General features: G+C 40.8%; 1 protein-coding gene across 19 annotated transcripts in view; it reads right to left on the bottom strand.

Moving 5' to 3' along the window:
• Positions 1 to 27,967, bottom strand: part of LMO7 (LIM domain 7) — a 132,430-nt gene that overhangs the window by 58,647 nt on the left and 45,816 nt on the right. For 17 of the 19 annotated variants that reach the window (XM_063149450.1, XM_063149446.1, XM_063149451.1 and 14 more), the window contains exon 4: positions 15,218 to 15,324. In XM_063149450.1, coding sequence (XP_063005520.1) covers positions 15,218 to 15,324 — 107 coding nt within the window. Of the gene's footprint in view, positions 1 to 15,217; positions 15,325 to 15,422; positions 15,443 to 15,532; positions 15,558 to 27,967 lie in introns of those variants that run through there. The other 2 variants (XM_063149464.1, XM_063149465.1) reach the window with 2 other exon arrangements.

The raw sequence follows: 27,967 nt of genomic DNA, 5'->3' as shown, positions 1-27,967 counted from the left end.
ACTCTCATCTCAAATTCACTCTCAAACTTCCTCTCCTTTTAATTAAAATTGATGAATGCTGATAGCACAGAAATCAACAGATTGCATGTGAAGTAAACAAGCCATTTAAAATATATAAATGCACATTTAAATTAAGTCTGTGCTGATTTTCAATTTGTAAAATCTCATATGCACTCATTTTGAGTTTCATACCAATTCCCCTCAAAAATAAGTTGACTAACACATTCACGATTACAGAGCAGCTTACAAAAATAAAAATTGCTTTTAAATTCCACTTCCTTTACAAAGATTTTTATTTTTGCTAATTTTAGCTTGCATAGAGGATCCTGTGTTTCAGGGGCACAACCAAGGCTTGCCAAAGTTCTTTCACAAGTTGAAGACTGGCCAGTGAGCACCACCAGCAGTAATGGAGCTTCCGTTGAAACAAAAAGCAATTGTCTCTGAAAAATTAAGCATATAATTATCCAATGAACACAGTATCACAGTATTTACTCTCTCAGGTAATTATTAATTTTATTGCAGGCACCAAGATTAGAATGGATTGAAACTTGCCACATTTAACGAGACAACTTTTTCTGCCCTCTCTTTTCTAGGAGTGTTAAGTTGACCATCTATACCCAATTTGTCTTACACTCTTCTCTTTGTCCCTGTATCTTGCTGTATTGACCTTAAAAAAAAAACAAAGTCACATGCTTTTGAAATTCAGGTCATAAACTAATCTCTGTTGTATCCTCTACCACGAGGGAAAGCACAAGGTTTTCTAAAAACTACCCACTAATTATTTTTTGTACATAAGGATTGGGGCATTACACACTTTAATAAGCAAATGCATGGAAACCTGTACAGCTACCTTTTGTAATACCATTAAAGACTAACCTTTCATAACTGTCATCTGCTCTCTACTTCAAAGCCTGCACTCTTTGAAGCTGACCTGGTGTTGCTGTTTGTTTTGTGAGTTGCCTGGCAGAGACATCTGAGCAATAGAGAATGAAAACAGCGGGAAAGCATCTTTACTGGGTATCCCAAATTAGCTGAAGAGTTACAGAAGGCTATTCCAAATAACAGCAGCAGTGACACACAGACTACCTAAAAACTAGAAGAAACTAGAAATCAAGCAGATGCTACCTCCTCTTCATTAACAGTAAAAGCAGATTATGAAGTTTTTCACAGGTAAAGTAAAAAAAATAAATTAGAGAAAAATCTCAATGCACTTGTTTTGAAACTGAAGGGAGTCTTCATAATTTAAAATTGCATAAACAAAGAAGTCATATTACCAAGAGTTGAAGTAACCTGAACTAATGAGCTGGAGTACCCTCTCACATGTGGAGGTAGGAAAAAAACTCCAAAGTTTAGTAGTTTTCTTCCACTGTGCTTACTGCTGCTTACTTTAGCTCTTAAGGAGGACAGTCTCTCCTGTGACTGCAGATGCACAAATAACAGTAACATGTTCCATTAAATGTTGAATGCCAAAACCTACATGCAATTAAGCCTGACCAAACAGTTTTTAGGAGCTTGAACATATTTGCTTTCCTGACAAAACTTCTGCAAACAAAAGCTCCTTCTATAAGTAATGTACACGTGCCTTTGGTACACGTCCATCAAAAAGATTCCTGCCCTGGGAGATGAAAGCAGGCTTCTCCTCTCTCTCCCCGCGTGACTCTCAGGCAGTAATAAGTCACTTTTAAATTATGGGAAACACACAAACACATTCTTGGGCAACAGGTGACAAGAAGAAATTTTGAGTGTTCGCTGTTCTCCATTTCTCCTGAACCCTAATAGAATCATAGAATTGTTTAGGTTAGAAAAAACCTTTAAGATCATTGAGACTGACCATTAACCCAGCACTCTTAAGTTCACCACTAAACCATGTTCCCAAGTGCCACATTTGCAAGACTCATAAATACTTCCAAGGATGGTGACTCTACCACTGCAAAGAATAGCCTGTTGCAATGCTTCACAAGTGTTTTAATTGAAGAAAAATTTACTAAACCCCAATTCTAAACCACACAATTGGTTAGCCATATGTCACAATTTGAAGACATTTCCTCCTGGCCTGTCACTTGTTACTTTGGAGAAGAGGCTGACCCCCACCTAGCAGTTGTGGAGAACAGTAAGGTCCCCCTGAGCCTCCTTTTCTCCAGACTAAACATCCCCAGTTCCCTCAGCTGCTCCTTACCAGACCTGTGCTCCAGACCCTTTACCAGCTTCATTGACCTTCTCTGGGCACACCCCAGCACCTCAATGTCTGTCTTGCAGTGAGGGGCCCAAAACTGAACACAGGATTTGAGGTGTGGCCTCACCAGTGCTGAGTGCAGGGGCACAATCACTGCCTGGTCCTGCTGGCCACACCATTGCTGACACAGGCCAGGATGCCACCGGCCTTCTTGGCCACCTGACCACACACTGGCTCATGTTCAGCTGGCTGTCAACCAGCACGCCCAGGTTCTTTTCCGCTGGGCAGCTTTCCCACCACTCTTCCCCAAGCATTTGAATGTTGAGACCCAAGAGCAGGACCTGGCACTTCACCTTGTTGAACTTCATCCAACTGGCCTCAGCCCATCCATCCAGCCTGTCCAGATCCCTCCGCAGTGTCTTCCTACCCCCCACAGATCAATGTTTCTGCCCAGATTGGTGTCATCTGCAAGCAGACTGAGGGTGCAACTTTGCCCCATCCCCCTTGTCTGCCCTTTTACTGCAGTGCCCCATTGTGTAAATACACTTTCTGAGAAAACCAAGTTCCAGTCCTTCATTCCAGCTTTTCTCCTGATAAAACTCACACTGTTCACTAAAGGAAGGAATTTTAGCAAGCAGCTTTAGCCCACACCTGCCTTAGTCCTCCCATGCTGGCAGCCCTGTGCACACTGAGAGCAGCTGCTGAGCCACCCATTGCTCACATGGCACCCAAACAAGCAAAACTCAAGCTCTCGGACTCATCCTACTCGGTGCCACAATTCCCTGGACTTGTAGATTTAAATCTTATCCTAGCAATGAAACAAACAACACTGACCAAAAAACGGAAGTTATTTACAAATGCAGTCACATCATTTAGGTCATGATCATGATGCCAGACTGAGTGCAATACCTGGATAACTAGGGATTTCTGTATAGGTTATTTATCAAACCAGACTGTTGAATACATTCACAAATTATTCAAGCAGTTTTAGAGGAAACAGAATTGAACTAAGGACTTTGCTTGCAGCTCTATAAGGAACACGCTTCAGAAAGACAAAATGTTGTTTATAAAAAGAAAATTATCCTTTTGCAAGAGATTCTGTTCCTCTTGAGAGAATAAAAATATCACTATGAAATGGCAAATGATACTAAACCATCAGCACTAAGTGACTTCTGTATGATTTCCCAACAGCAGCCAACATTCAATACCAAAGGCAAGCTCAGATTTCAAAGAATAAAATGTTCTGCACATAGAGAGAGGGTTTTGCAGGACAAGTGGAGTATCATTACCAATGCATCTTATTCTGTGCTTATTCAACCTGTGTGGGTGTGCCTTCTACATAACCATATGATGTGTGATTTTACAGTTACACTTCCCATGCCAAAATCAGTAACAAAACCTCTTAAATTAACTGATCTTCTGCAAGCGAAAGTAGCTTTTAAGAAACTATGCTGAATATAGCAAAGGCAAACACATGTACCAGCTTATTTCGACAGACTTTCAGCCATTCTTATTCATTATTCTTCTGAAGTTTTTCATGAAGCTTCCAATGGCTTAATGAAGAACTGTCATATGTTAAATTGCTAATAATTAATGATAACATTTTTTTCCCTGTGATTGCACAACCCGGTCACATACAGAATGCTGGTCTGGATTAAGAGACCTACCATGATTTTATTCATCTTTTCAAATAGTTGCACATATAATGGTCCACATTTGCTAAAGCTTAAAAATGATTGCTTGATTGATTTATCAAATCAAATTAATTGCTTCCATATGATTTGTGTTTGATATTTTCCTTAGTTTTGCTTCTTGGAGTTTTCCATACAGCTACAGAAGTTAAAAGCAGCTTTCACTGTATGCAGCCTTTCCAAAACCACACACAGCAACGTCCACATGGGGCCAGATCAAAAAACTGTATCAAGCTCAAGATCTCATCCACCCATGTAATCCTAAGTGGCTGCCTAAGGAAGAGCAAAAATAGACAGGAGAGATGTTTCTCCTTTGTGGACTCTCTAAGCTAGATGTGATTTCCACATACTAAGTAACTCTTAAAAGATTTCCCTTACTTAAACTTCTCCACTATCCCTTGAATGCAAGTAAACTTTGATTATCCACATCATCTGTTGGCAAGGAAGCCTACTTCCCCTTCGCAGATTATTCATATGACATTGCATGAAGTGACCAGTTGAATCACTTGTCCACACCATCTGCTAGAGTTTTGTTGTGTTTGGGGTTTTTTTTGTTTATTTGTTTGTTATAAGCTTGCAACTTTGTCCAGCTCTCTCCTTCATCCATCACCTCTCATTCAGGACTCTCAGCATGCTTAACTAAGCCTGCAGGGTGCCATAAGGGTGAAGATATTCCAGTTCCATAGATCTGCTTTTGGGGGAATTTGGGCTAGTGAGAAAGTGAGAAAAGGGAAAATTATCCAAGCCCAAAGCCTCATATGGTATTACAACACCAGCAAATGTCAGATTAACCACAGCAACGCAGTACAGTTGGTTTTCCTATTCCTAGTACTTGTTTCTAGGATAAGGTTGGGTCCTTTTCTTTTTTTGTATGTGGTTGGTTGTACTTTTGTTTGTTTGGGGTTTTTATGACTGGCACTGAACACTGCCTTCACAAAACCCCTGAGCCCTTTATCTCAGGCCTGAGCAGTATTAGGCATTCCAGAACTCATAATTTCATACACAAAACCAAAATTGTACTAAATTTTCTTGTTCTCATTAAAGTAACCCAAATTTCCTTCTATTTTATACATAAAAAGAGCACAGTTACTGAAAAAAATAACCTGAAAATTACTACTAAAAGCTGTTTACAAGAGTAGTTAACACTGGTATACGTGGACACATTAGGATTCAGTTGTGGAATTGTACAGTAATCTCTAACTGCACAGATCTGTGTTGAAAATATATGACAGCTTCAAGTCAAGCTACACATAAATAAACTGCCTTCTGTTAGCTCAGGCATTTTTAGCTAGCGCTTTACCAAGTACATCCCTCACCTCTGAAAATTATCACAGTTGAGGGCATCTTACAACATCAGGTCATAGAGTTAAAAAGAATACATTACTGCATCATAAATCTGACAAGTGTATTTCAGTGGTTATTCACAGGGAACAAGTGGCTGTCTGTAATTTAATAGCCTTTGCAAGAGCAGAAGTATTTTGAACTTGGACTCCCTTTCCCCGCCCCAGTTAAATATTTTATCATATAACGCATTGGAATCCACGTCAGTTGATGCATATCTGTACATACTGGGTTCAAAGGTGTGTGCGTGTTTACATTTGCAGGACATTTTTTCTGGAAGGGAAAGGAAAGAGGAAATATCATCAGCATTAGTCAACCTTCTTACTCTAGTCCCAGAAACCAGCTGCAGCAGCTTCCAGAATTTTGCTTTCTGAGTCAGGTTCTGAGACTGCGCTCCCTCCCTGGGCAGACAGAATGGCAGGGAGGGGATACATATGCTGGAGGGCAGGGCTGTTGGGAGGACTGGCTCTGCAGGAACCTCATATGACATCCAATAGTCACAAAGTCCAAGTCCTGCCCCATGGATGGACCTAATTCCTGTAACTGCAGAGTGGAGAGAAGAGTTGGGCCCAGGGGTCCTGCTGGGCCGAACCTCAGCCAGCAGCCAGTCCTGGCACCACTGGCCACCAGCACCCAGGGCTGAATGAGATGGTGCTTGGGTGTGCAAAATGGAGCATGTCAAAGGCTGACAGAGCCCATCATTCCCCCTTGTCCTCAGCACTTACTATGCCACCTCTGTAACGCTGCTGTCTCCGGTTTGGTGTCTCACAGTACAGGAAAGACACGGATAAACTGGAGCAAATTGAGTGGAGGTCACCAGGATGTGCATGGCTGGAGATCCTGAGCTTGATCATCCAGCTTGTTCAGTCTGGACAACAGTTCCCCTGTTGGGTTTTCTTTTGCTTTTGTTGTTGGGGTTTTTTTTCCTTTTGTTTCTTAAAGACAACAGATCTCTATCATTTAAAAGAAACATGCCTTTGTGTGGTTAAGCTTGGCTGCTATCTAGGGCTCTTTATTTCCAACCCTCCGCCTGTTCTTATCATCTAACCATGTGGTGAGACATTATTTTGTTTAATTGGTTTCAGTGACGGCATGAAAACAACCCTGTAACCCTCTGGAAATGCAGTTTGTAAGAATATTTGAAATTGTTATTTCACTGCCAATTGCATTCTGTAACATTCACAGCAAAAAAACCCCCAAAACATTAATGTCACTTCAAAGGATACAGTAAGTGCTCCAATTAAGCAGTAATAATAATTAGAGCTGAAATGTCTGAAAGGAATAAAAATGGCCAGAAGTAGGATTTTGCATGAAGTATGATCAAAAACTGTCACTACACTGTTCAGCTTTACTTTCTCTATTTACAGAGTATGGTGAACTGGCAAACTCCTGTACCCATGGAAAACTTCAAGAAGTCAGCTTCCCCCACTATTTAAATATAGCAGCTCTTCCTGTTGAGTTGTCTACAGAAAAACTAACTGAACTTCAGCAATTTAGCAGTAAAATACAATTCAGAATAATACAATAGTGAACTTGCATACATGTTTCTGTGTAATTGATGTTAGAAAAAGAATAAGCTTATGTTAGTTAAGTCATTCAATTTCCAACATCAGACACAAACACTTCTTTTGTATGGAGGAAAAAAGAGCCACCACCAAAAAATGCAGGCTTTCTCTTTACCTCCTTTTGTAAGGTACTCACTGCTACTCATCAAAAATGCTGTTTTCCCTCTCATGCATTGTTTTATAAACTGCATTTAATCCTGGGAAGCTAGGGGATTAAAATGAATACAGGTATTTAAGATTTAGATGGATTCCCATGGGAATCATAAAATGCTAGAGACACTTCTGTTAATACAAACAAACACTGAAAAAGCATAAAGGCCTTCAGTAATAATGGGTTTGTAGCCCCTCCCACCCCAAAGTTATCCCAGAGATACTTTTGAAATGTAATAGGATCAAATATGATTACTTTGAACAAACCAGTGCAATTCTGTAGAAAGCTACTGAATTTTTCTGCAGGGAATCATTCACTTCTGTAGAAGAACTACCTGAATTCCAATATAAGCCTGTGGATCTGTGTCACTAGAGATACTTGAATTGCTTTTGATACAACTAACACATGCTACCTGTATTGTTACACTGAATTGTTCAAACTCCTCCTGTACACATGCAGGTACAGGTACAGAACTCCAGAGTTCTTCATTCTTAGAGCAGAATCATCTTCACAAAACCCCAAATGCTATCAAAAGTATAATCTGATAAAGGAAGTGTAAATTATTAACTTTTAAATTACTCAACAGCAAAAGTGATCTATCTCCAATATTATTCATAGTGACCAGAAAATAAAGCAGACAGATTAAATGGCACCACACCTAACACTTTATAGACTTTAAACCTAAGAATTGAAGGTAAATTTCTAGCAGGTATGGTCCAAAGTCTGGAACATATTTTATTGCCTACAACGTTCTTACTGGAATGATTTACAGTTTGTGCAGATTAGTGACATGAGCACGAATATTTTTCACTTAAGCACATCAGTTTCACAAGACTGAAAAAAACAATTTTTTCTTTATCTCTATATAATTGTCCCAAATACTAAGAAAAGTAAAACATGTGCAATTACTGGTCTTGCAATCAGATCTATCACTAAAAAAATAAACACAGCAATTTCAATATTTAGAATATAGCTATACTCAGGAAGCAAATACATTTCTTTGCCAATGCCCATAGCAAAAAGAGAATTTACAAATTTACAAAGTTGTAGAAACATTTCTAGAGTCAGTCTGAAGTGCTGCACTTTTCCATTTCAAGGGAACTGTCACTAGGAAACTTAGTTACCACAATAAAGGCCTATTACAACCATATGTGTAAGAAATGTTATTTCCCTGAATATAAATATGGAGAAAGCCACATCCATTGTCCTAATTAAATTTTGGTTAAATGGTTTGCATTTCAATTTTCAAGACCCACAAAAAGCTGTCTCTTATTTGTTCCACCTCAGTTTGAATTCAAAGATAGTTTCTAAAATGCTGAAGCTTTTGGGATGATTGACTTTTCAGTCACATAGGTACAAGCAAGAGAATTTAAGGAGACACAAGTTTTGGTCCAATCATTTTCATACTTCATGCACTGAAGCATTTGGCTTTCATCCATCTCACCACTTTCTATTCTACGCAAAATAAAAAGGCAGGAAAGGGTGGTTCTATGTTGTGTGAGTGTTTTGAGTTGGTTGGGGTTTTTTTTATATGAGGCCAAATTAGAAAGTAAGTTTTTCAACTCATAAAAATGCATGTTTCTTAGAAAAATCAGCACAGCAAGTTCAGGTTCAGCTCTATCATACTCTCTTATTGCAAGCACTCAATTCTTGAGCAAAAAAAAGTTCAAGATAATATAGTAACAAATAGATATGAAAGAAGACCACAAATTCAGTATTATCAACAGAAAACACCAGCTCTGAACTATCTGTTCACTAATTGATCTGCATTCTCTCTCCTTTCATTGTTGTTTTGAGGTTGATTTGGGGTTGTGTTTGATTGGTTTTTCAAGTATCCATTTTCAGGGTATTTGACTCGGTCTCCTTTGAGCAAAATACGACAGCTCTTCTTGAAGGGCAAAATAAGATACAAGTCCCAAAAGAGTGTCTCATCATCACACCTCAGGCTTTCAGGTATACCTCAGCTTCACCTGATTTGCCAAACAGTTTAAAGATCTGAATGATTCTGGCAAAGCAAACCTAAAAAATTCCTCCAAACACTGAGATGTGGTATTGCTTTTACAATTAAAGCTCTCAAAAAATTTCCAAAGAGCCTTGATAACCAATTCCCACTCAAAAGATCATATTTTCAGGAATTTTTATGTAGACTGCTTTTTTCAGTGGTCTGCCCAACAGTGCTAACATTCATCCCATAGAACAGAAATTTCACTTTGCCTTTGTTTACCCTGGAAAAAAAGCACCCTGAGCAGGAAACAGAAGTGGAATCAGGAAATGCAGCATATTCCCCAGGACTAGACAGGAAGAACATTCAAGTCATAAGAAACATCAACTACTATTAAAGAAGAATATTTTTTAATTCAGTATCTACTGTATCAGGAAATAGTGTACAGCTACTTCCTACCACAAAACCAGTAATTTGCGGTGGCAGTACTGTAATTTAAATTACAGGCTAAAGAAGACAGGTACTAGAGGGCACTGTGTTTAGCTCAACTCACTGCCAGGTGGCTTCCCTTCTGACAGCCCCCAAAAGGAGAGGGTTTCTTAATAAGAGACAAGAGTTGTGATATGCAAGGTAGTGATTCTGTACATATGCTTAAAATACTTAAAGGTGGTATAATAGCTCACTCTTATATAATCAGAAGAGCACCCCGTTAAATATATCTTGCTCCAAAAGGAACAACAGGTGCAGAATATGTCCTTACAGCCATACCACACAGCAACCATTTAATTTTCTCAGCTTTTATTTAGGAAGCATCTATTCTCTGAACCACTTTTTTGGGTGGTATTTTAAATTCAGAAAGTGTTATCTCTGAACTGAAATAGAGAGCCTGTCTCAAAAGCTTAGCTGAAATGCAGGAACACAAGGATGAACATTCATGTAACAGTTGTCACTTCTCTCCAGTTGGCTTTAGTTATAGAGAGCTTTATGTTACAGAAAGAATGGCATTTTAATTTTTCCAGGATTGCTTTTTGTTTAGGAATTCATAAAAAAAGATTATGCTAAAGAAACATTAAATGGATTAAGTTAAAAACTACCCAACATTTTGAAATGCCAGGGCCAAAGTCATAGCTCTGTTATTTCCTCTCATGTATGTACTTAGTCCCACTTCAGCAAAGCTTCTCCAACAGGGTTTTCTGTTTGCTTTACATAACTAACATATTACAAGACTGATAATAAATATGTGGGAAAAGTGCAGGCCAGAAAAAAGATGAAGGCTTTTTCCAAATACCAGGTTCTGCAAGGTGATGAGATACTTCGATCTATCTTTAAAAAAAAAAACACAGAATGGTTTGGATTGCAAGAGACCTTAAAGATCATCTAGTTCCAACCCTTCTGCAATGGGCAGGGACACCTTCCACAGCAGACCAGATTGCTCAAAGTCCCATCCAATCTGGCCTCAAACACTTCCAGGGATGGGGCATCCACAGCTCCATCTATTCCAGGGCCACACCACCCTCATAGTAAAGAATTTCTTCCCAATATCCCAAACCAAACCCATCCTATCCTAGTTTAAACTATTACCACTTATCTTATGCATCTTTGTGACAAGTCCCTCTCCATCTTTCTTTTAGGCCCCTTTTAGGTGCTGGAAGGTCTCCTTGGAGCCTTCCCTCCTTTGGACTGGACAATCCCAGCTCTCTCAGCCTGCCTTCATGAGAGATGTGCCCCCTGCTCACCTTCCTGGCCCTCCTCCAGAGTCACCCAGCAGGCCCACACACTTCCTGCGGTGGGTGCCTGAGAGCTGGACACAGTGCTCCAGGTGGGGCCTCCCTTTTTAGTTTCATTCAAGACACACTCTAAATATAACAATGTAGTAACAATATTAGTGGCAGCTAAGTATTTTAATTTGCCCTATTATTGAAAAATGAAATTAGTATGGTAAAACTTCAACATCATAAGTCAGGGCTGTGGTAGCTTTAGAAAAGTTTGCTATTTAGGATTTTGCAGTAAATTTTCTTTTTTTTCTTAGTTTAATATTTTACTCTATTAACCCACCTTTTTTAATATTAGAATTTAATTATATTCTTCAACCAGAGATCTCATTTTACAGAATTATAAATTTTTTCATGTAGAAGAATTAATTTTCTTCAAAGACAAACTTGAATTTACACTCTCATTCTGAGCATTCAGGCTGCCTCCTTTAAAACTGATAATTGAGATAAACTCCACTGAATTGATGCTTGGTATCTGCCTTTGTGAACTCTCCTTTATAATTCCTTGGTATGATTTTATTAAGAACCCTTCCACAGCTGGGAACAACTGGGTGTGTCACCCCTAAAGAGCTGGGTGAGGAAGTGCTTAACATTTTTAAATAGTAACCAGGCTGACAACTGAGAGTCACTAAGCTTGTATTACATTCTTACTTTGACAGAACCAAAAAAGAATCAAATGAAGTATTAAGACAATCTTGCATTAGTATAAATAAATTTAAAAATCCTTCACTAACTGCTGTGTTGTAAAACAACATCACCAACTAGAAATTATAAAACACTACACTGAGAAACAAAAATCAAATATACCAAAAGAACTGAAGAGGGACACATATGCATTTACACAAATAACTGGCCACTGAACAAGATGATATGCACATGACTGCCAGACAGGGTATGTGAGGAGTAAGTCCATCTGGATGATCCTTCTTGGAACACATGACATATTGCTCTACTGTACCACTGAGCAATAACTTCTGCAGATTTACAGAAAGACTGAACTATAAATCTCAGACATTAATCCACACTCCCATTTTCACCGGCAGAAAAGAAATCATCCATGCCAGGACCATTTTTCCACACCACCCAACTACTAATCTTGCTGATCTGGCAAAGCATAAAGTTTGCAAGGGTTGGAGCAGCAACCAGTAATTTTAGCCAGTCTTTTTCATACAAACTTCTAAACAATAAAATTTTAAGGAGCTTTTTCTTTACAAAAAGGATAATCACATAATCACTTGGAACTGAAAGTCTGGGTATGTAAGAGGATTCTTGCTCCTCTTGTCCCAGATTACTTCTAGTAATTATAGAGGAGGGTTTCACATCATGCCTGTGCATCATCTCAGTTAGAAGAGAAAACAAAACACAAGTGAAAGTTGTAGCCTCCTCACCAGATAGAAAGATTATTTTCTCAGAACAGATTCCGTTCATGAGGAACTGAGGGTCTGGACCTTACCTCAGGTGACACAAGAACACCGTACCACATAACAGAGTTTGGAAACTCTGAATGGCTTTGCGGCGCTGTTCATCAGACAGCTGTCAGCAAAGGTACGGCAAAAGGCAGCAAGCACACTCAGAAATCAAGTACAAGGAGAAAATAACTCTTCCTGTTGGGAAGGGAGCCTGCCCAGGTGGGACAGGATGGCAGCCTGAGATGGCAACAGCCTGAGGGAATATGACTTCCCACAAGGTAAAAAGGAGATACCACAGGTAACTGCCAGGCAGCAGAGACAGGAGAAGCACATGGAGCACCACTGCACAGAGCTCATCCATCTCAAAAGGGAGGTGTTCCTCCTGAGGACCTGCCCAGCTCCTGAGGTGACAGATCAATCGAACAAGTGTAACAGGGACAGAGATGCAACCTCGCAGACAATGGGAAAGACTGGTTTTGCTCTTACACAAGATGCCAACTCTCGTGTCCTCCTTAGCAGCAGAAGCAGACCCACCCTTTTAATGGTACCTTCCTCTGACCAGTTTTCAACATCCAAGGCAAATCAAACACCTTGTCATACCTGACAGTAGATGCATGTCCTACCAGCACTCTGTTCTCTGCCTGTTAAGCTGACTTTTCTAAGCAACAGTTTATTTAATCTGTTTTGGGTAGATAAAAAAACCTGTGCTAACAGTGGTGCAACAGCAGAACACAGCAGTCCTCTTGTGGTGTCAAAACACACACTGCTTCAGGCACACATTAATGTTATCCCACACAGCATATCACCACTGCTTTAAGATGCAGGCAAATAGCCTCAGGTGATAGCAGCAAAATGAATTTGCTTTGGAATGTTAGAAATCCAAAAGTTAAATGCAATCTTTTGAATAAGTCAGCAAATGAAAAGTTTTACTTCTTGGTGACAAGAAATTATTTACTTCTAATTATGAAACTAGATTAACAGAGGATAAGACAAAAGCAAGACATGAAATAGTACGCCTTTTCTGAGGCCTGGCATCCTACAGGTTTTGAAGACATTTGTAATTCCTCTTGAATGTATGAAACTGCTTATTTCTATTAAATAATAAAAGGACACATCAGATAAAATTCCTGATCAGACAGCATTTCTCTCCTGACACAAATATAAATCTCTCTGAAAATTCCCTGAAGAATAGCTTGCCCTCTGGGTAATAAAATTATTTCTGTAATTAACTTTTCAATGGAGAGAGTTATCTTCATCCTTTATTTCTTGGAATAAAACTTTCCTCCCATCCCTTTCCAACCTCCTAAATACATCAAAAGTGCTAGTATATTTAGGACACCACTTTACAGCATGCTCACATACAGAAGTTTTGAATTACTCTGGAAGCATTTAATACACACTGTGGGACTGTCACATGATATATAATGTGTGGAGAAGCAAACTCATACTGAAACAAATTACAAGAACATGGCTGTATGGCTGGCAGCTCTTTTGACTCTAACCCAGACCCCCCACACTGCTGTCCATAAGAAGTACTCAATAGTTAAATCTGCTTTTTTGAAAAACACTAATTAAAGCATTGCTGAGAAGGTATGATGTAAAACCACTGTTGTCTCGTGACAACTTCAAATTCCAGCCTTACTCTCTGCTCACGGAGCCGGGAAGGGAACTGGCGGTGCTGCAAGGACCCAAAAAAGCCTGGCTTACAGACCCACTGGATGGATTTCACGGCTGACCTCTCCCGGGCGCCGCGGTTCCACGTTGGGACAAGTTGGACAACATACCTTGCACAAGAGTTCGCTATCTCGGCCTCCCCACGCTTCCAGCCTGTCGCTACTGACGCTGCTGAACGCCAGCTCCCGACCGCCTCCAACCCTTCCCAGCCATTCCCTGGGAGCAAACCTCCACCAAAACAACTTTTGCTAGGGCTTTGTGAGTAATTTAAGCACGGCAGAGGTTACCAACCCTCCGGCTTTTGGCGTGACGTAGGGACCGGTAGGGAGAATGCCAATGTCTTGGAAGTGTGCCAAGTCCCTAAACAGCAGATTAGTGAGAAATTACATTTTGGGTATGAGTCAAAGACTGAAAACACATTGCCATCTCACATATCAGACCTCAAAACAGCATGAACTTTCGTTCTGAAACCAGGCAGAGAGAATGTCAACAGGCTACCACTCAACTCACCTACGAGAGATTTCTTTCTAATTAAAGCAGCTACATATCATTTCACAGTATTTTTTTCCTTGTATTTGCAGAAGGTTTACTGCCTGTTCCTCTTTGATAAAACTGGCAATTTAAGACAGGAATCAATCCTTCACATTTAACTTGACAGGTTTCCAGCAAAACCCACTAAAGATTTCATTTTTTTTGGAGACAATAAATTCACCCTTTTGTCCCAATATAATATAAACAGTTAACACTGTAACAAATCAATGTGCCCTAGGATGATTTTTGCCTCGACTCATTTATCTTAAAACACCTGTCTTAACAGTAAAGTTTCACCTTAGTCTCTCAGAAACTAGTAATAAAATTCTTATTAGGAGACAGAGCAGTCTTGAAATATGAAAATCCACGAAATATATTTTACAACCAAGCCACTGCTATTTCACAGGAAAACTCTCATCTCCATAAACATGCCATTCAGTACTTGATTTCTACTCATACATACACATACATCTCTTGACAGGGGATGTAACACTCAGAGACAAACATCTGATTAATACTTGAGTGGCAAGACCAGCAGTCCTTCAGGAACACTATACCTAAGCCTCAAAACCATTTGGATAAGTATCAGAAGTACCACCTCAGCCTTTCAGATTTACATCAGTGATCACAAATCATAAAGAAAAATGATGCTTTTGATATCATTTAACAATTTTGCTCCAAGTCTAAAATAAGCCGAACAGTTTCCATCTCAGATTAAATGCTGTAAATATTCATTAACAATTAGTTTGCTTGTAAGGTTACTATTATAATAATACTTCATCTTTTAAATTACATTTCTGCAAGTCTTATCCTCTAGCTTTAACAAGGCTTAAACCCTCACCACAGTATTCAGAACTGCTCATACCAGATTAAAAGAATTTTCCATAGGCAAACATTAAAAAAAAAAATAGACTGTGAAAGCGCTTAGAGGGAGAAGGGAAAGGAGAAAACAAAACCACAAAACTCACTTGACTGTAACTCGATTGGACAAATCCTGAAGATCTCCTGGGTGAAAAAGCTGAGCTTCTTTCAGTCCAATGTTTCCGCACGCTTTCAGAAAAACATTTATATTATCCTGCAAAGAGAAGTAGAAAGCAGTTGCTCAGTTAAGAGCACTAAGCAGGTTTTGCAAGATGATTAGTACTAGCCTTTAAATGTCAAAGTCCAGCTCACATAAATGAAACTGGAAAAGCAATCTTCTGGATCATAAACGCTGCTCGTTTCTCATGCACACAGCAGGCTGGGCTGCGATGGCAGGGACTGAGGGGTATGTTAAAGATTACCTGGCATAAGGCAGCAGTGAGCCAGTAGGCAGCAATCTCCACTTTGATGTCAGCTCTGCTCAGCAAACAAACGCCCTCTTCCTAGCTTTGCACGACAAGCCTCACCTCAATGCCTTTAAAAATAACTCCAGCTACTGACATTCACCACCCAGAAACTCTTGGCAGGGGAGGAAGAAGAGGAGGGACTCTTCGTTTCTATGCTCACAGACTGATGAGGGAATACTGCACCTGGAGTCTGGGTTTGGTTGCTGAGCAAAGCTCCGGAGAGACAGAAACCAAACTGTATTCAGAGCTGCTGCTGCTGCCTCACTTGGGGGGGGTTTCTTCCCGAGTCCCTCCCCTTCCACTTCCCACACCCCCTCCTCAACTTCACACCGATCTGTCACAAAATAGAGGAGCAGCACCCACTCTCTGCACCTGCTGCAGGATGGACTGACCCATGAGACAAATGTTAAAAAAAGAATAAATCTAATGATATATACAGAGATTATACAACTTGTGATCTCTTTCCACTTCATGAACAGTGGGCAATAGGCAAGAAATTCCTTCTCGTTAAAGCGGAATGCTATCAACAACAAAAGAATGTGCCCTCTTGCGCACTTGCTTCCTTCAGCTGCAAGCCAAAGGAAAAGGTACATGAAGTTACTTAATTCATAAGCTACTCACAGCCTGTCATTAAGAGTTTGTAAGTCAAGGTGCTGATATCAGAATTTCACAGTATAGACAAGCTCTGCTTTAGCAATTTAATATGCTTTAAAATTATTTTTTGACACATAATCACTGGATGTAACAGTTGTTCCTTCATTTAAAAAACACTTAAAAAAACAATCTACAAAGAAAATGACAGCTGCTTCTAATAAAGAAAGTAAAACAAACCCAAGAATCCCCACAACCTTCTGTTTTGAAGGTCCCTGGGATTCTAGTATTTCTTATCAGTCTGTAAACATGGCTTAATTCAAGGAAAATATTTGAGCAAGGTATTCCCCATGCAGGCTGCGGGCTCTGCGTTACCACATCTGAAAGATCCCAGGTGTCTCATACCGTGAAGGTTGTGCCCCAAGGCCTGAAGTGCTGTGCCATGATGGGGGCTGCTCTGCTGCAGGGGGGTGCAACATGATGGCAAACATGGGGGACACCATGTGGTGGCAGATGAGAGGAGGAAGCTGGGAAGGATGGAGGACAGGCAGCCTCGCCCATGCCCAGGTCCCTGCAGTGCCCAGGGGGCTGCTGCACATTTGCCCAGGGAAGAGCTTCATGCTGTGAGATGCAGCCTCAGAAGGGGCATTTGCTTTTCCTTTCATGCAATGCCCTTTTTTTCTTTCCATACAATATAGGGAAAGTGGTCTAGATGTGCCAACTTTATTCAATTTATATCTGAGTGTCCCCTTAGTACTAAGCCAGCAAGGACCTGAAAAGGCATTGTTTCCTCTGCATGGAAGAAGCCACAGGCTACAGTCCCATTGCAAGAAGAGGAACTACTTGCTAAACAACCACCAGGTCAGTGTTCAGGGGACTAGGGAGTCTATGAAACTGGCAAGTAAGGCACAAGAAGAAAGCAGCAGAGCAGAAAGAATGAGTAACTCCAAGATAATGAACTGACACCAACACCAGTGAAGGCAATATGGTTTGATTGGTCTGCCCAGCCACCACAGCAACTCAGAGCAAACTCCCAAACCAATGAGTTACATCAACCACAGGGCTGAAAATGAGCACATTGTGCAGGTAAACAAGGAAGAAGAGTCAGATTTAGAAAAACAGATGTCGTCTACACCCTGATAGCAACAAAAACAAAGCAGAGGAGTTGCTCACCAGTTGCTGCTTGGCTGCACAACCACCAAACTTCTGGCACATGACATAATTAATTTTGAAGGTGTTTCAGCAATTAAACCTATCAACCTCCTGATAAATACCACTTACAGCCCCTGAGAACATCCCTGCTGACAGGAGTCAAGACCACCAGGAATGGGGTCGGAAGCAGGAGGAGATAACATGGAAGGCAGAACACCGTTAGTTACAGTGCTCACGTGCAGGATAAAACAGGGTTCCAAATCTTCCTTCCCTCAGCTCCCAAGCCAGAAGTTTGATCATGCCTGCCATCTCACAGGTTACTGCCCCAACACCAGCTGTTCTGCAGCCAGGGCCTGGAAATGACCCTCACAGCATCAAGAGATGACACACCCAATAGACTTTTTATCAGGTTTGGAGATTGACACAAAAAGGTATCATTTAAACAAATCAGCACTCCTAAATACTGTCTTTGCCTGATTATTCTTGACCATCCCTAATCATCATAGTTAATCAGCAAAGCCACAGGTCTTAAAATAGCTAGCAGCCATTTTAAACTCTACCAGAATAATGAATAGGAAGATGAATTTTAAATAGCACTACAGAAATAAGTAGGGAAAAAAAGACAAGTTATCAACCTTGCAATTAAATTTATCATTAGAAATGTGAACAGGAACATTTTTCAGAGATTAATGCACTCAGATATAGAAACCATTACACCATTCTTTTCACCAATGTAACTGTACTTTAACAAGACTAATGGTCATTGCCACTGCAGCTTCAAAGGACATACTGTAATCCGAATCTCATTGCACTTCACAAAAATAGTTCTATTTAAACAACCAGACCTCAAAATCCTGGAAAAGCACAGCACACCAAACCTATCTCCAGGTGACAAAATTCACTGACAAGATGTCCTCAAGAGAAAAAGGTTCATACTTGCATCCACTACCCTCTTCTTCCACCATGTTCTCAATCTCTGTAAACACGAGGAGGCCACTTAAATTTAATAAAGAAACAAATTAGCAGAGAAAAAGAATTATGATGCCAAGGGAAGATAAGGGACTTAAGACAAACTGGAGAATTTGATACCAATAAAGTGGATCATGAGAGGCAATACTGGTGCTATCTATCAGCACAAGAGAAGCAAAACCAGAAGGGGAGAGAGGGGCCGCCCATTTCAAAAGCAAGGATTAATCAGTGGACAGATCAAATACATTTTTGCAGAAAACATAAGGTTCTGACCATTATTAGAGAAAGCTCTTGAACTAACAGGGATGAAATCATCAGTTAATTTTTGTTCATGTTAAGAGAACTCAATCACTGCATTTCCCTGAGCATCTGAAGTTGGAATACACATGACAGAATTACAGGTTTTAAATCACAACAAAAACAAAGCCTGAAGTCTAAACCACAAAATTCAAGTGTAATTAATTTCTGGTATGCTATTTCTACTTCTAAGTGTCTTAGTGAGAAGGGGTGTGGAGGTTTGACTGAGACTGTGGGAAGGGCTAGTTTTTTCCCCCAATGGTGGGCATGATGGAACAGCAGAGCATTTCAAATGTTCCTAGCATGGCTTGAGTTTTCCACATGCTGTACACACTTAGATTAAATGCACAACATAGAACACTCACTAGATAAAGCTATTACCCTTCAGTATTCCATTTTTGCCTCAAACTTCAAAGTGAACCGCACCCAAAAGTGCTGCAAAGTCGTAATATGGGAGAGACGGAGCTGCCAGTGGGAAACAGGTCATCTACAAGCAGGCTTTTAAATACTGCTGTTCAGGGAAAAGGCAAACAATACTGCACACCTGCAGCTCTGTCCCTGACTTTCTGGTCCCCATGGGGCACCACTGGACACAAACCCTTCCCTCTCCTGTTGTTAAAGCATTTCCCTCCAACCAATGCTTTGAAGGAGCCAAGATGCCATCTCTACACTGAAAATGAGACTGTGGTCCACACCCTCCCTCCAGCATCTGAGCAGAGCAGAACTGCCTCTCACTCCTGCAACTCCATGGACTTGAGGAGAGGAAAGAGCTGAATCTTTCCTCACTGGTCCTCAGTGCTGCTCCTATGCCAGGAGCAGGGAGGCTGTTCCAGCGCAGGTGAATGTGAGGGAAAGAGCAGGGCCATTGCTGCAGGGCTCCTCATTGCTATCACCAGCCTCCAGACCACAAAGAAGAAAGAAGCTGGTAACTCCATGGGGAAACACAAGAATTTGGACACCTTCCTTTAAAAATAACAATTTTAAAGAGCAACTAAAAAAAAAATAAAATTGAGGCATTGGACCACTGGACCATGGTTCTGTGTTGCACCTGTGATCGGCTCCTAATGTATGTCAACTTGGCAAGAATTTGAAAAGAATGACAGACCGCTGGTGAGGTGTTGGTGGTGGGGAAGTACAGAAGTTCCTCAACACATAATAAACCAAAGAAAGAGTACTTCTAAACCAGAAAAAAAAAAATCAGCATGAGCAACAGGAAAGAAAGAGAAAAGACAAAAGATGCAAAAAAGATCAAGAAGAGGTTGACCTTAAGTAGGAAAAAAACCCCAAAGTCACCTACCTGAGAAGGGGCATAGAGTGTGGAGTGTGTAAAACAGAAAAAAAAATTTAAACATCTAAAGTAAAAGCTAATTAAAAGAGGTCTCCCCATAGCAGCATGTAAATACTATCTTATTTTGACTACTTACATGCAACACAACATCACTAAATTCAGCTTGTGTAATAGAGCTGCAATTTTATTTTTAAAAAATCCCACATTACCATGATTATCTGGGTGGGACAGGAATATTAATTTAAACAAGTGCTTAAATACATTTGCTTTCTTTAGGGTGCAGTCATGCTGTGTGGTAAGCCTGATCTCTCTAGTTAACTGTTTCTCTGAATCCCTGTGTATGCGCCAAAACACAGTGAAATCTCGTAGGCATACAAGTTACGGCACATCTTTCAAATCACTTGGCAACAGGGAGAAAAACAATTTAATTAACATGTTGTTTTTTGTTTTTTCCTGGATGTATCAGCCAATAAAAGACAGTGCTCCAGGCTGTCTCCTATTCTGATATAAATACCCACTCTTTCAGTCAAATCCCTTATTTCTACTGCTATTCAAGCTCTAGTTTGGAGGGGAGAGTTGGGTAGGAGAAGGGTGTATTTTTGGTGGGTTTTGGGGAGGATTTTAAGCAGTTATTTTCAGTGTATGAAGGAGATGGTACCCTATGCTTGCAAGGCCATGAAGCGTATTTGCACTGTGTTACATCATCATCCAGACCATGATTTGGCGCCAGAAGTGGTTTTCAGTTTCCAGGCTTTAAAAAAAAAAAAAAGACAAAAGACAAAAACCACTGAGTACCTATAGTGCCTAGCAACAAAAGCTCTTGACATTTTAAGAGTGACTGATGCATTTTTTTGGCTACAGAATTCTGAAAGTCATTTGAGTAGACCACATTTAACAGGCATTTTTCCTTAGTACTGCATTTATCAAGATATTTAGTCATCTTGAAGGAGACACAGCTTTCAACTCTGCATTCACGACAAGCCCTCTTTATTAGCACCCTCATTCCCTTAAGTAAGGCCAATTTCTATCACAAAAAACTGTTATTTTTCAAATCAGAAAGTATTTTTTATAGACACAGCATTATACAGTCCACTCAAGTCAGCTCAAATCAGTTTAAGGCAGAATTGAGAGCTGCATTTGGCAGCAGCATCACCACACAGCTCCACATTGTTTATATTCAGAGGTGGGGTAAAGGAAGGAGCCTGCAGCAGGAGCTCGCTGAACGGGTTGGGTGACTCGCTCTTCCTCGGAGGTACGTTTCGGTTGTTAGCTCCGGCTGCGGGCGCAGGCTGGGGCAGAAGGGGTGAGAGCACAGGAGGGAACAGGGCTGAACGCAAACCCCGTGGTCTGACCACAGGCCTGGGAGCCAGGAACTCCCCATTACCACCTTGGTAATGTCAGTGTGTTCAGTGCCCATTACCCACCCATCCCATCTGTAGTGCGTGATCCCAGATCCTACTGCTCTCTGTGTTTCTCTGAAGGCCAACAGTTTCAACCTTGAACCAAATGCAGGAGGAGTGGATAGGATACCTAAACTGCTCTTTTCCTCCCTTTTTGGGCCCAAAACTAAAAATAGCAGTTAAAACAATCATCCTGCAGACATAATTTGACTTAGAGTGACCTCAGGGCTCCTGTTCAGTAAATTATCCCACCTATAACAGAGTGCACAGAGCATTGTGTTGGCCAAAGATCAGAAATTGCGTTAATTGCTTTGCCACTCCCCTCTGCCCGCCCTTCATTGCTTTTCCATACTGGGTAAAACAATAAATTACTGTGATCCTTGACACAGGGATTCCCTGCTCCAGCTCTATGCATGATTACAGATACTAAATCTTTAATGATTCACTGCCAGCTTTCCTCTCAGAAAGCAGGTGCTCCTGCTGTGAGAATGCAGGAATGAAACTTTGTGCACAAACTTTGCGGTTACCTTGGTGCTGCCACTATCAATAACTGTAGGAAGAGGAGGAACATTCCCCTTTGCCATTGCAACCATTATGGAAACCACATTTTGAAGCACCCTGAGGGAAAGAATCATTCTGGTTTCGGACAAAAAGGTCAATCTGTCTCCCAAACCCCAATTCCATCTGCAGTGACTGCAGCTGGTTATGGATCTCTAAGACCAAGGTATGTATTGGAAGAATCTTCCCCAAAACTTATTATTCAGGTCCTGACACTGCCCACCACCATGGGAAATGGCCAGCAGAAGGCACCTCTGCTCAGCCCACCCCACTGCCTGCCACCTCTTGCAGCACTGAGCTCCACATTTTCTTCACAACAGGAGCAACTGGATTAAGGAAAACACACAGGAGAAATTAATGTGGGTTGATGGGTTTTTTAAACAGGACTTCAGAGCTGACAACCTTTAAGGTGTTTAACATAGGAAAGGACCAACTGTTGTCAATGACTCAAAATGCCTCCCAGGGTCATATCTCTAACTGTGCTACAGCATAACCTTCACTATGACATTACAAACATATATCACAGCAACAATGTGTACCAAATGAGCCTTTTATTGATAAGAGAGTGAATGTCAGGTTGTAAACTGCAGGTGTGTTTCTGGGATGTCACTGCTACCAAATAAGGCAACCTGGAATGGAGAAGGGCTAAAGTACAGCATGTTGGCAGACAAGCCTTGCTACTAGAGCTAATCCACTCAGAGGCATTCATACTGAAATGAAAGTATAGGTTTGGAAAGCCACTATGGAAGAACTAGCCAGGGCTATTTCCTTGTTTAGACAAGGCTTAACTTTCCCACCAGTTAGTTGCATTCCAATCAAAGTCAAAGGAAAAAAATAAAAATTCAAGTGATATGCTTTACACCCCAAACAGTTTATACAAAACAGACTCTGCAAGCAAAGTATGCTAAATACTCCAATGCCAAGTCACCACACTACACAGAACTGGAATGACAGTAATCCACTTAAAGGTGAAACTCCCTTGAAGCCTAATGAGTAATAAAAGAAGTAAAGACATCTTGTTCTTGAAACACAAAGTTTTGGCAGAGCTTGCTTTCCTCTTCCTCCCCCCTTTTTTTATTTGTATACATAAGGTTTTTTTGTTTTGCTCACACAGGTTAACAACTTGATATAGGTGAAATTCAGCTTCTTCATACACAGGACTTGAAACAGAGCTGCAGATCCTCAATTCATGTAGCCCCTGATTTTCAGACAGTTATTTAGTGCTTCATTCTTTGTAAGAGAGCATTTGGAAGTTTGCTTCCTTCAAGAGCCAGGCATCTTTTATTTCTTAACAGGAGTAGCATCCTAGTACCAGATGTAATCCTTCCTGCCCTACATGGGCTTATCCCATGCTGTCAAGCTTTCCCAGCACCATGGACTGATGAGCTGGTTTGGAGATGACTGCCTTGGAGTCCACCTGAACCCCTGCATCAGTGCCAGGCTTCCTCATGGCCCTCCCCATCCTCCTGCCACGCAGACAGCAAGCTGGTCAGTGCAGCTGAAACAGCTCCCAGCACTGCATTTGGCAGCGCTCGTTGCTGGTGTTGTTGTTAATAGTTCTTTCACACACCTCACTGGAGGAGGGTGATTCAGCACACACACGGGCGCGGAGGTGTTCGGGCAGGCGTTCGGAGATGTGGAATGAGGATTTTGTACTAAACACAAGGGTGGATAGCAGAGCTGCACAGCCCCACCATGGATACCACAGAAAAAGTTATCACTGCTGCAGTTAACATCTGCTTTCTTTGAAAACTGAATTTTAAGCACCTGGCGCTGATAAATATCTGACAAGCCAGAGGTGGTGGGGGGGAAAGGTACTCCAGTGTCCACCTTATGAAGATTTAACACAAATAAACACTAAGTGCTGAAAAGAATCTCAAATCTGCACTTCCTTCACGAAGGAAGGAGAAATCAGATTACAAATGTCACAAGTATGAATTAAGGTGTGTACTTCTTCTACATGGTTGACATTTTTTTTCCAGTTAGGAAGGAATGTTTCTTGACAAACAGACACAGTCATCAGTTACTTTAGAAATAAAACCAGCATACAAATGACAGAGTATACCACAGAGTACAGCTGATTGAATTGATAAATGGAAATTTCTTGGAGCTCATTTGGCAACCATATTTATCTTTTTTTTTTAAGTGACAGCAAGCTGATGCAAAAAGGGTAATACTTTTTCAGAGCTTTGGTTTCAAGCAGGAAAAAGAGTAACAATTTTCCATATTAGAAAGTTCTTGCTGCCCATCATATTACTTTAAAGTCAGTTGACAAGATTTTTAAGTAATAATTAATTAGTTAGCATTTTGACATCTCATCCCAGTAACATGCTAAAAGCATTGGTTTGGAAGACCTGATCTCATTTAAAGCATCCCAAATTACTGATTCTGATTCAGAGATCAACCAGCAGGCACAGCACTTACAGCACCCCTGACAAGAGGCCAGGGCAAGTAGCTGAACCACCATTCCTTGGGGTCTGCATCCATACACTTTTTCCCCACTTATGTCTCCTAGACATATTTCGCTCCACCATCACTCACCTAAAAACCTGTCAAGTTCAACCCCGTGTCTGGATTTCACTCTGCCTGATTGATGTCTCGAGCAGCTACTAAAAATTTCACACAGAGTTTGCATCAACCTCCTCTTTCCCCACACCCTACATTTCAAAGTGTTTAGGCAGCAACAGAAAACAATTAAAGGAAATTCAGAGCTAAGGCTGAAATGTACCATATGTTTTCAAGCAGAGGGGCACAAAACATCAGTAAACCACTGCTGAGATTACATACTCCCACTATCAGGCATTGAAAGACTACAGAACAATGTCATCTCTAACTATTAATAACCATACTTCCTTTCTAGCACACAATCCTTTTCTCTTAATTGTCTGCTAGAGGCATTTCCATACAGGCCACATTCCTCTTTCCCATCACACAGCAGAAAGAGTAGCAAAAGTGATTTATAGTTCCATATGCATTCCTATCAGGTCTTGCATTACTCTTGACATTTGCTAATTTATCCTTTTTTTTTTTTGTTTACAGTGTGGTCAGTGAGAGAACTGGACTGAAAGTCAAGATTTCATCCCCACTCTACTATGATTTGCTTGTGACTTACTATGTGACTCAGCACTAAAAGCCACTAAAACTCTCACTAACCACACACTACTATCTTTAGGTATAGAACTGAAGCAATGGTAAAGAACTTCGAGTACTCCAAGATATGACACATTAAAAATTTCTTATATAAGAAAAAGAAAGACTTTTCTCAAACATTACTATTGAAAAATCAGATTTTTACACTGCTTCATGAATTTACAAAAACATTTTAAAAGACCAAAACTTTTTTTGGTTTCTATTTAAACAGAAATTTCATCCCAGTTACTGTGGCCATCATGTTCCCAAACTTGAAGAAACATCTGCTTAGGAGTTTGAAGTAATGTAAAATTCAGAAGTTTCAGTTGCCAATGGAAACACAGTTACTAATTTCCAACTGCAATTTTTTTGAACACTGACAAAATCGCACTAAAATACAATAAGCAAGAAATTTAACACTTTATTTGATGGCTACATTTGAAATATAGTGCTGTGTCAATTCCCAGGTGAAAAGATTTTTTTTCTCATAATAACAACATGGGATCATAGAATGGTTTGGGTTGAAAGGGATCTTAAATATAATCTTAGTCCAACCTCCCAGCAGCGAACAGTGACATATCCATCTAGATCAGGTTGCTCAGTGCCCCATCCAACCTGACCTTGAATGTTCACAGGGATGAAGCATCCATCATCTCTCTGGAAAAGCTGTCCTAATGCCTCACCATCCTCACAGCAAAGAATTTCTTCCTTACATCTAATCTAAATCTAGCTGAGGTAATGGTTTTTATTTAAAACTATTACCTCTTTTCCTATCACAACAGAGTGCCTTCTAAAAAGTTTGTCCTTATCTTTCTTATAACCTTCCTTTAAATATTGAAACCTAGAGCCTTCCCTTCCCAGGCTGAATAACCTCAACTCTCTACGCCTGTCTTCATAGGAGAGGTGTTCCAGCCACTCATCATTTTTGTGTTCCTTCTCTGAACCTGCTCCAGTTCCATGTCCTCCCTGTGCTGGGGCCCCAGAGCTGATGCAGCCCTGCAGGTGGGGTCAGAGCAGAGCAGAGGGGCAGAATCCCCTCCCTGTCCCTGCTGCCCACGCTGCTCTGGATGCAGCCCAGGACACGTTTGGCTCTCTGGGCTGTGACTGCCCATGGCTGGGTCATGCCCAGCCCCTCACCCACCAGCACCCCCAAGCCCTTCTATGCAGGGCTGATTTCATTTCTTATCTTATATTAATAGTGGGGAGTTGCCCCAGCCCAAGGTGCAGCACCTTGTATTTGTCCTTGTTAAACCTCCTGAGATTCCCATGGGCCCACTTCTCAAGCTTGTCCAGGTCCCCCTGGAAGGCATCCCATGCTTTAGGTGTGTTAACTGCACCACTCAGCTCAGTGTCATCTCCAGATTTGCTGAGGGTGCTCTCAATCCCTTTGTGTCACTAACAAAGACATTAAACAGAACTTGTCTGAGCAAGAATTCCTAAGGGATATCACTTGTCCCTAATCTCCCTCTGGACATCAACTGTGAGCACTACCCTCTCCATGCAACTGTCTAACCAATTCCCTATCCACCAAACATCGACCCATCAAATCTCTCTCTCTTCAGTTTAGACAGAAGGATCTTGTGGGGGACTGTATTAAAGGCTTTACAGAAGCCCAGATAAGTGACATTCCTTCCCCTGTCCACTGATGCAGTCGCTCTGTAACAGAAATCCAATAGGTTGGGTCAGGTAGGACTTATCCTTGGCAGTTCCAAATCATGTCCTTGTTCACTATGTTCCTTAGCAGAGCTTTTTGGAGGAGCTGTTCCATGCTCTAAACAGGCACAGGGGTGAGGCTGATGGGTCGGTGGTCCCCAGGGTCCTCCTTCCAACCTTTTTCAAAGCTGGGTATAGTGTTTCTCTTTCCCCACAGATTTCTTGCTTCCCACAAGAAAAAGGAAAGTTTTGGTAAGTATTTTTACCTGCAGCATAAGACTACTGAACTATAAAGAGGAACCTGTCCTCATTCCTACTATCCAAAGTGCTCCTGAGCCTGTATTAAACATATAAACTGCATTATAAAGAAGAGCACATTGGATGCAGGGCATGAGTTTGGGTAGGTCATACCCACTTTCACTTTCTTCCTCTTTGGTTTTAGATTTATTGAAGTAAATTTTACAAAGCTATTGTAAAACAGAAGTTTTCCCTCATGTAAGGATTATGCCAAGTAATAAGTCTCTTAAAATACTTGTCTTTCTGAATTTCCAAAAAATTTGTTGAGCATAGCCATCCAGAAAACAGGTAAGGATGCCTCTTTATTTTTGTTTACATGTTTAAATTAACAACTTTCAAAAAAAACCAAAAAAATAATACAGGTATCACCTTGTGCCTTGCCTTATGAAAAACATTACCAGACTAATCAGCTTCCTGGAGAATGACATCAAACAGGACTTGCTCAGCTTCACTCTTAGCAGGGCTGCATGTGCACTCACCTGTACCTCTGAATGTACATGCCACTGACAAATCAAAACCCCATGACCCTGATCAGCCACAAGACAGGGCCATGGAAGCAGGGCTGGAAGCAGAGCCCACAGCTCCCACATTGGCTGTGATGTGTTCTGTTAGTCTGCAAAAAGGTGACTTAAACCTTCAGAAGAAATACCAGCACTCCACATCACTCAGTATTACCCCCTCATCGGTGAAAAAAAAAAAAAACCAAGAAAAAAACAAGAAAAAGGTCAGAAAAAGCAAACAGAGCACATCAAATGCTTATCAGCTCATTAGTCAGATCTTGACCAAAATTTATGAGGCTATTTCTTACAAGCAGTTTTGCTGTACAACCAGGAAACTTAAGTCTATATTTTCTGGTGTTTTGTAGTGAAGCAAAGCAAGCAACAGCAGCTTTTCTATAACTTACCTCATGTATTTGTGTACTTGCCCTTCCTCATTTTTCATGAGGAATGGAAATGAGAAGTGTTTTTATAATCAATTGCTCATAGCAGACAAGATACCTTTTCCTTGTTGGAAAATATGTTGTCAAACCACAAAATCCTCCCCCTCATGATTATA

Source organism: Melospiza melodia, chromosome 2 (genome assembly GCF_035770615.1).
Source record: "Melospiza melodia melodia isolate bMelMel2 chromosome 2, bMelMel2.pri, whole genome shotgun sequence".
Taxonomy (NCBI): Eukaryota; Metazoa; Chordata; class Aves; order Passeriformes; family Passerellidae; genus Melospiza; species Melospiza melodia.
The sequence above is the reverse complement of the archived record's forward strand: the minus strand, read 5'-3'. Positions and strand labels throughout refer to the sequence as shown.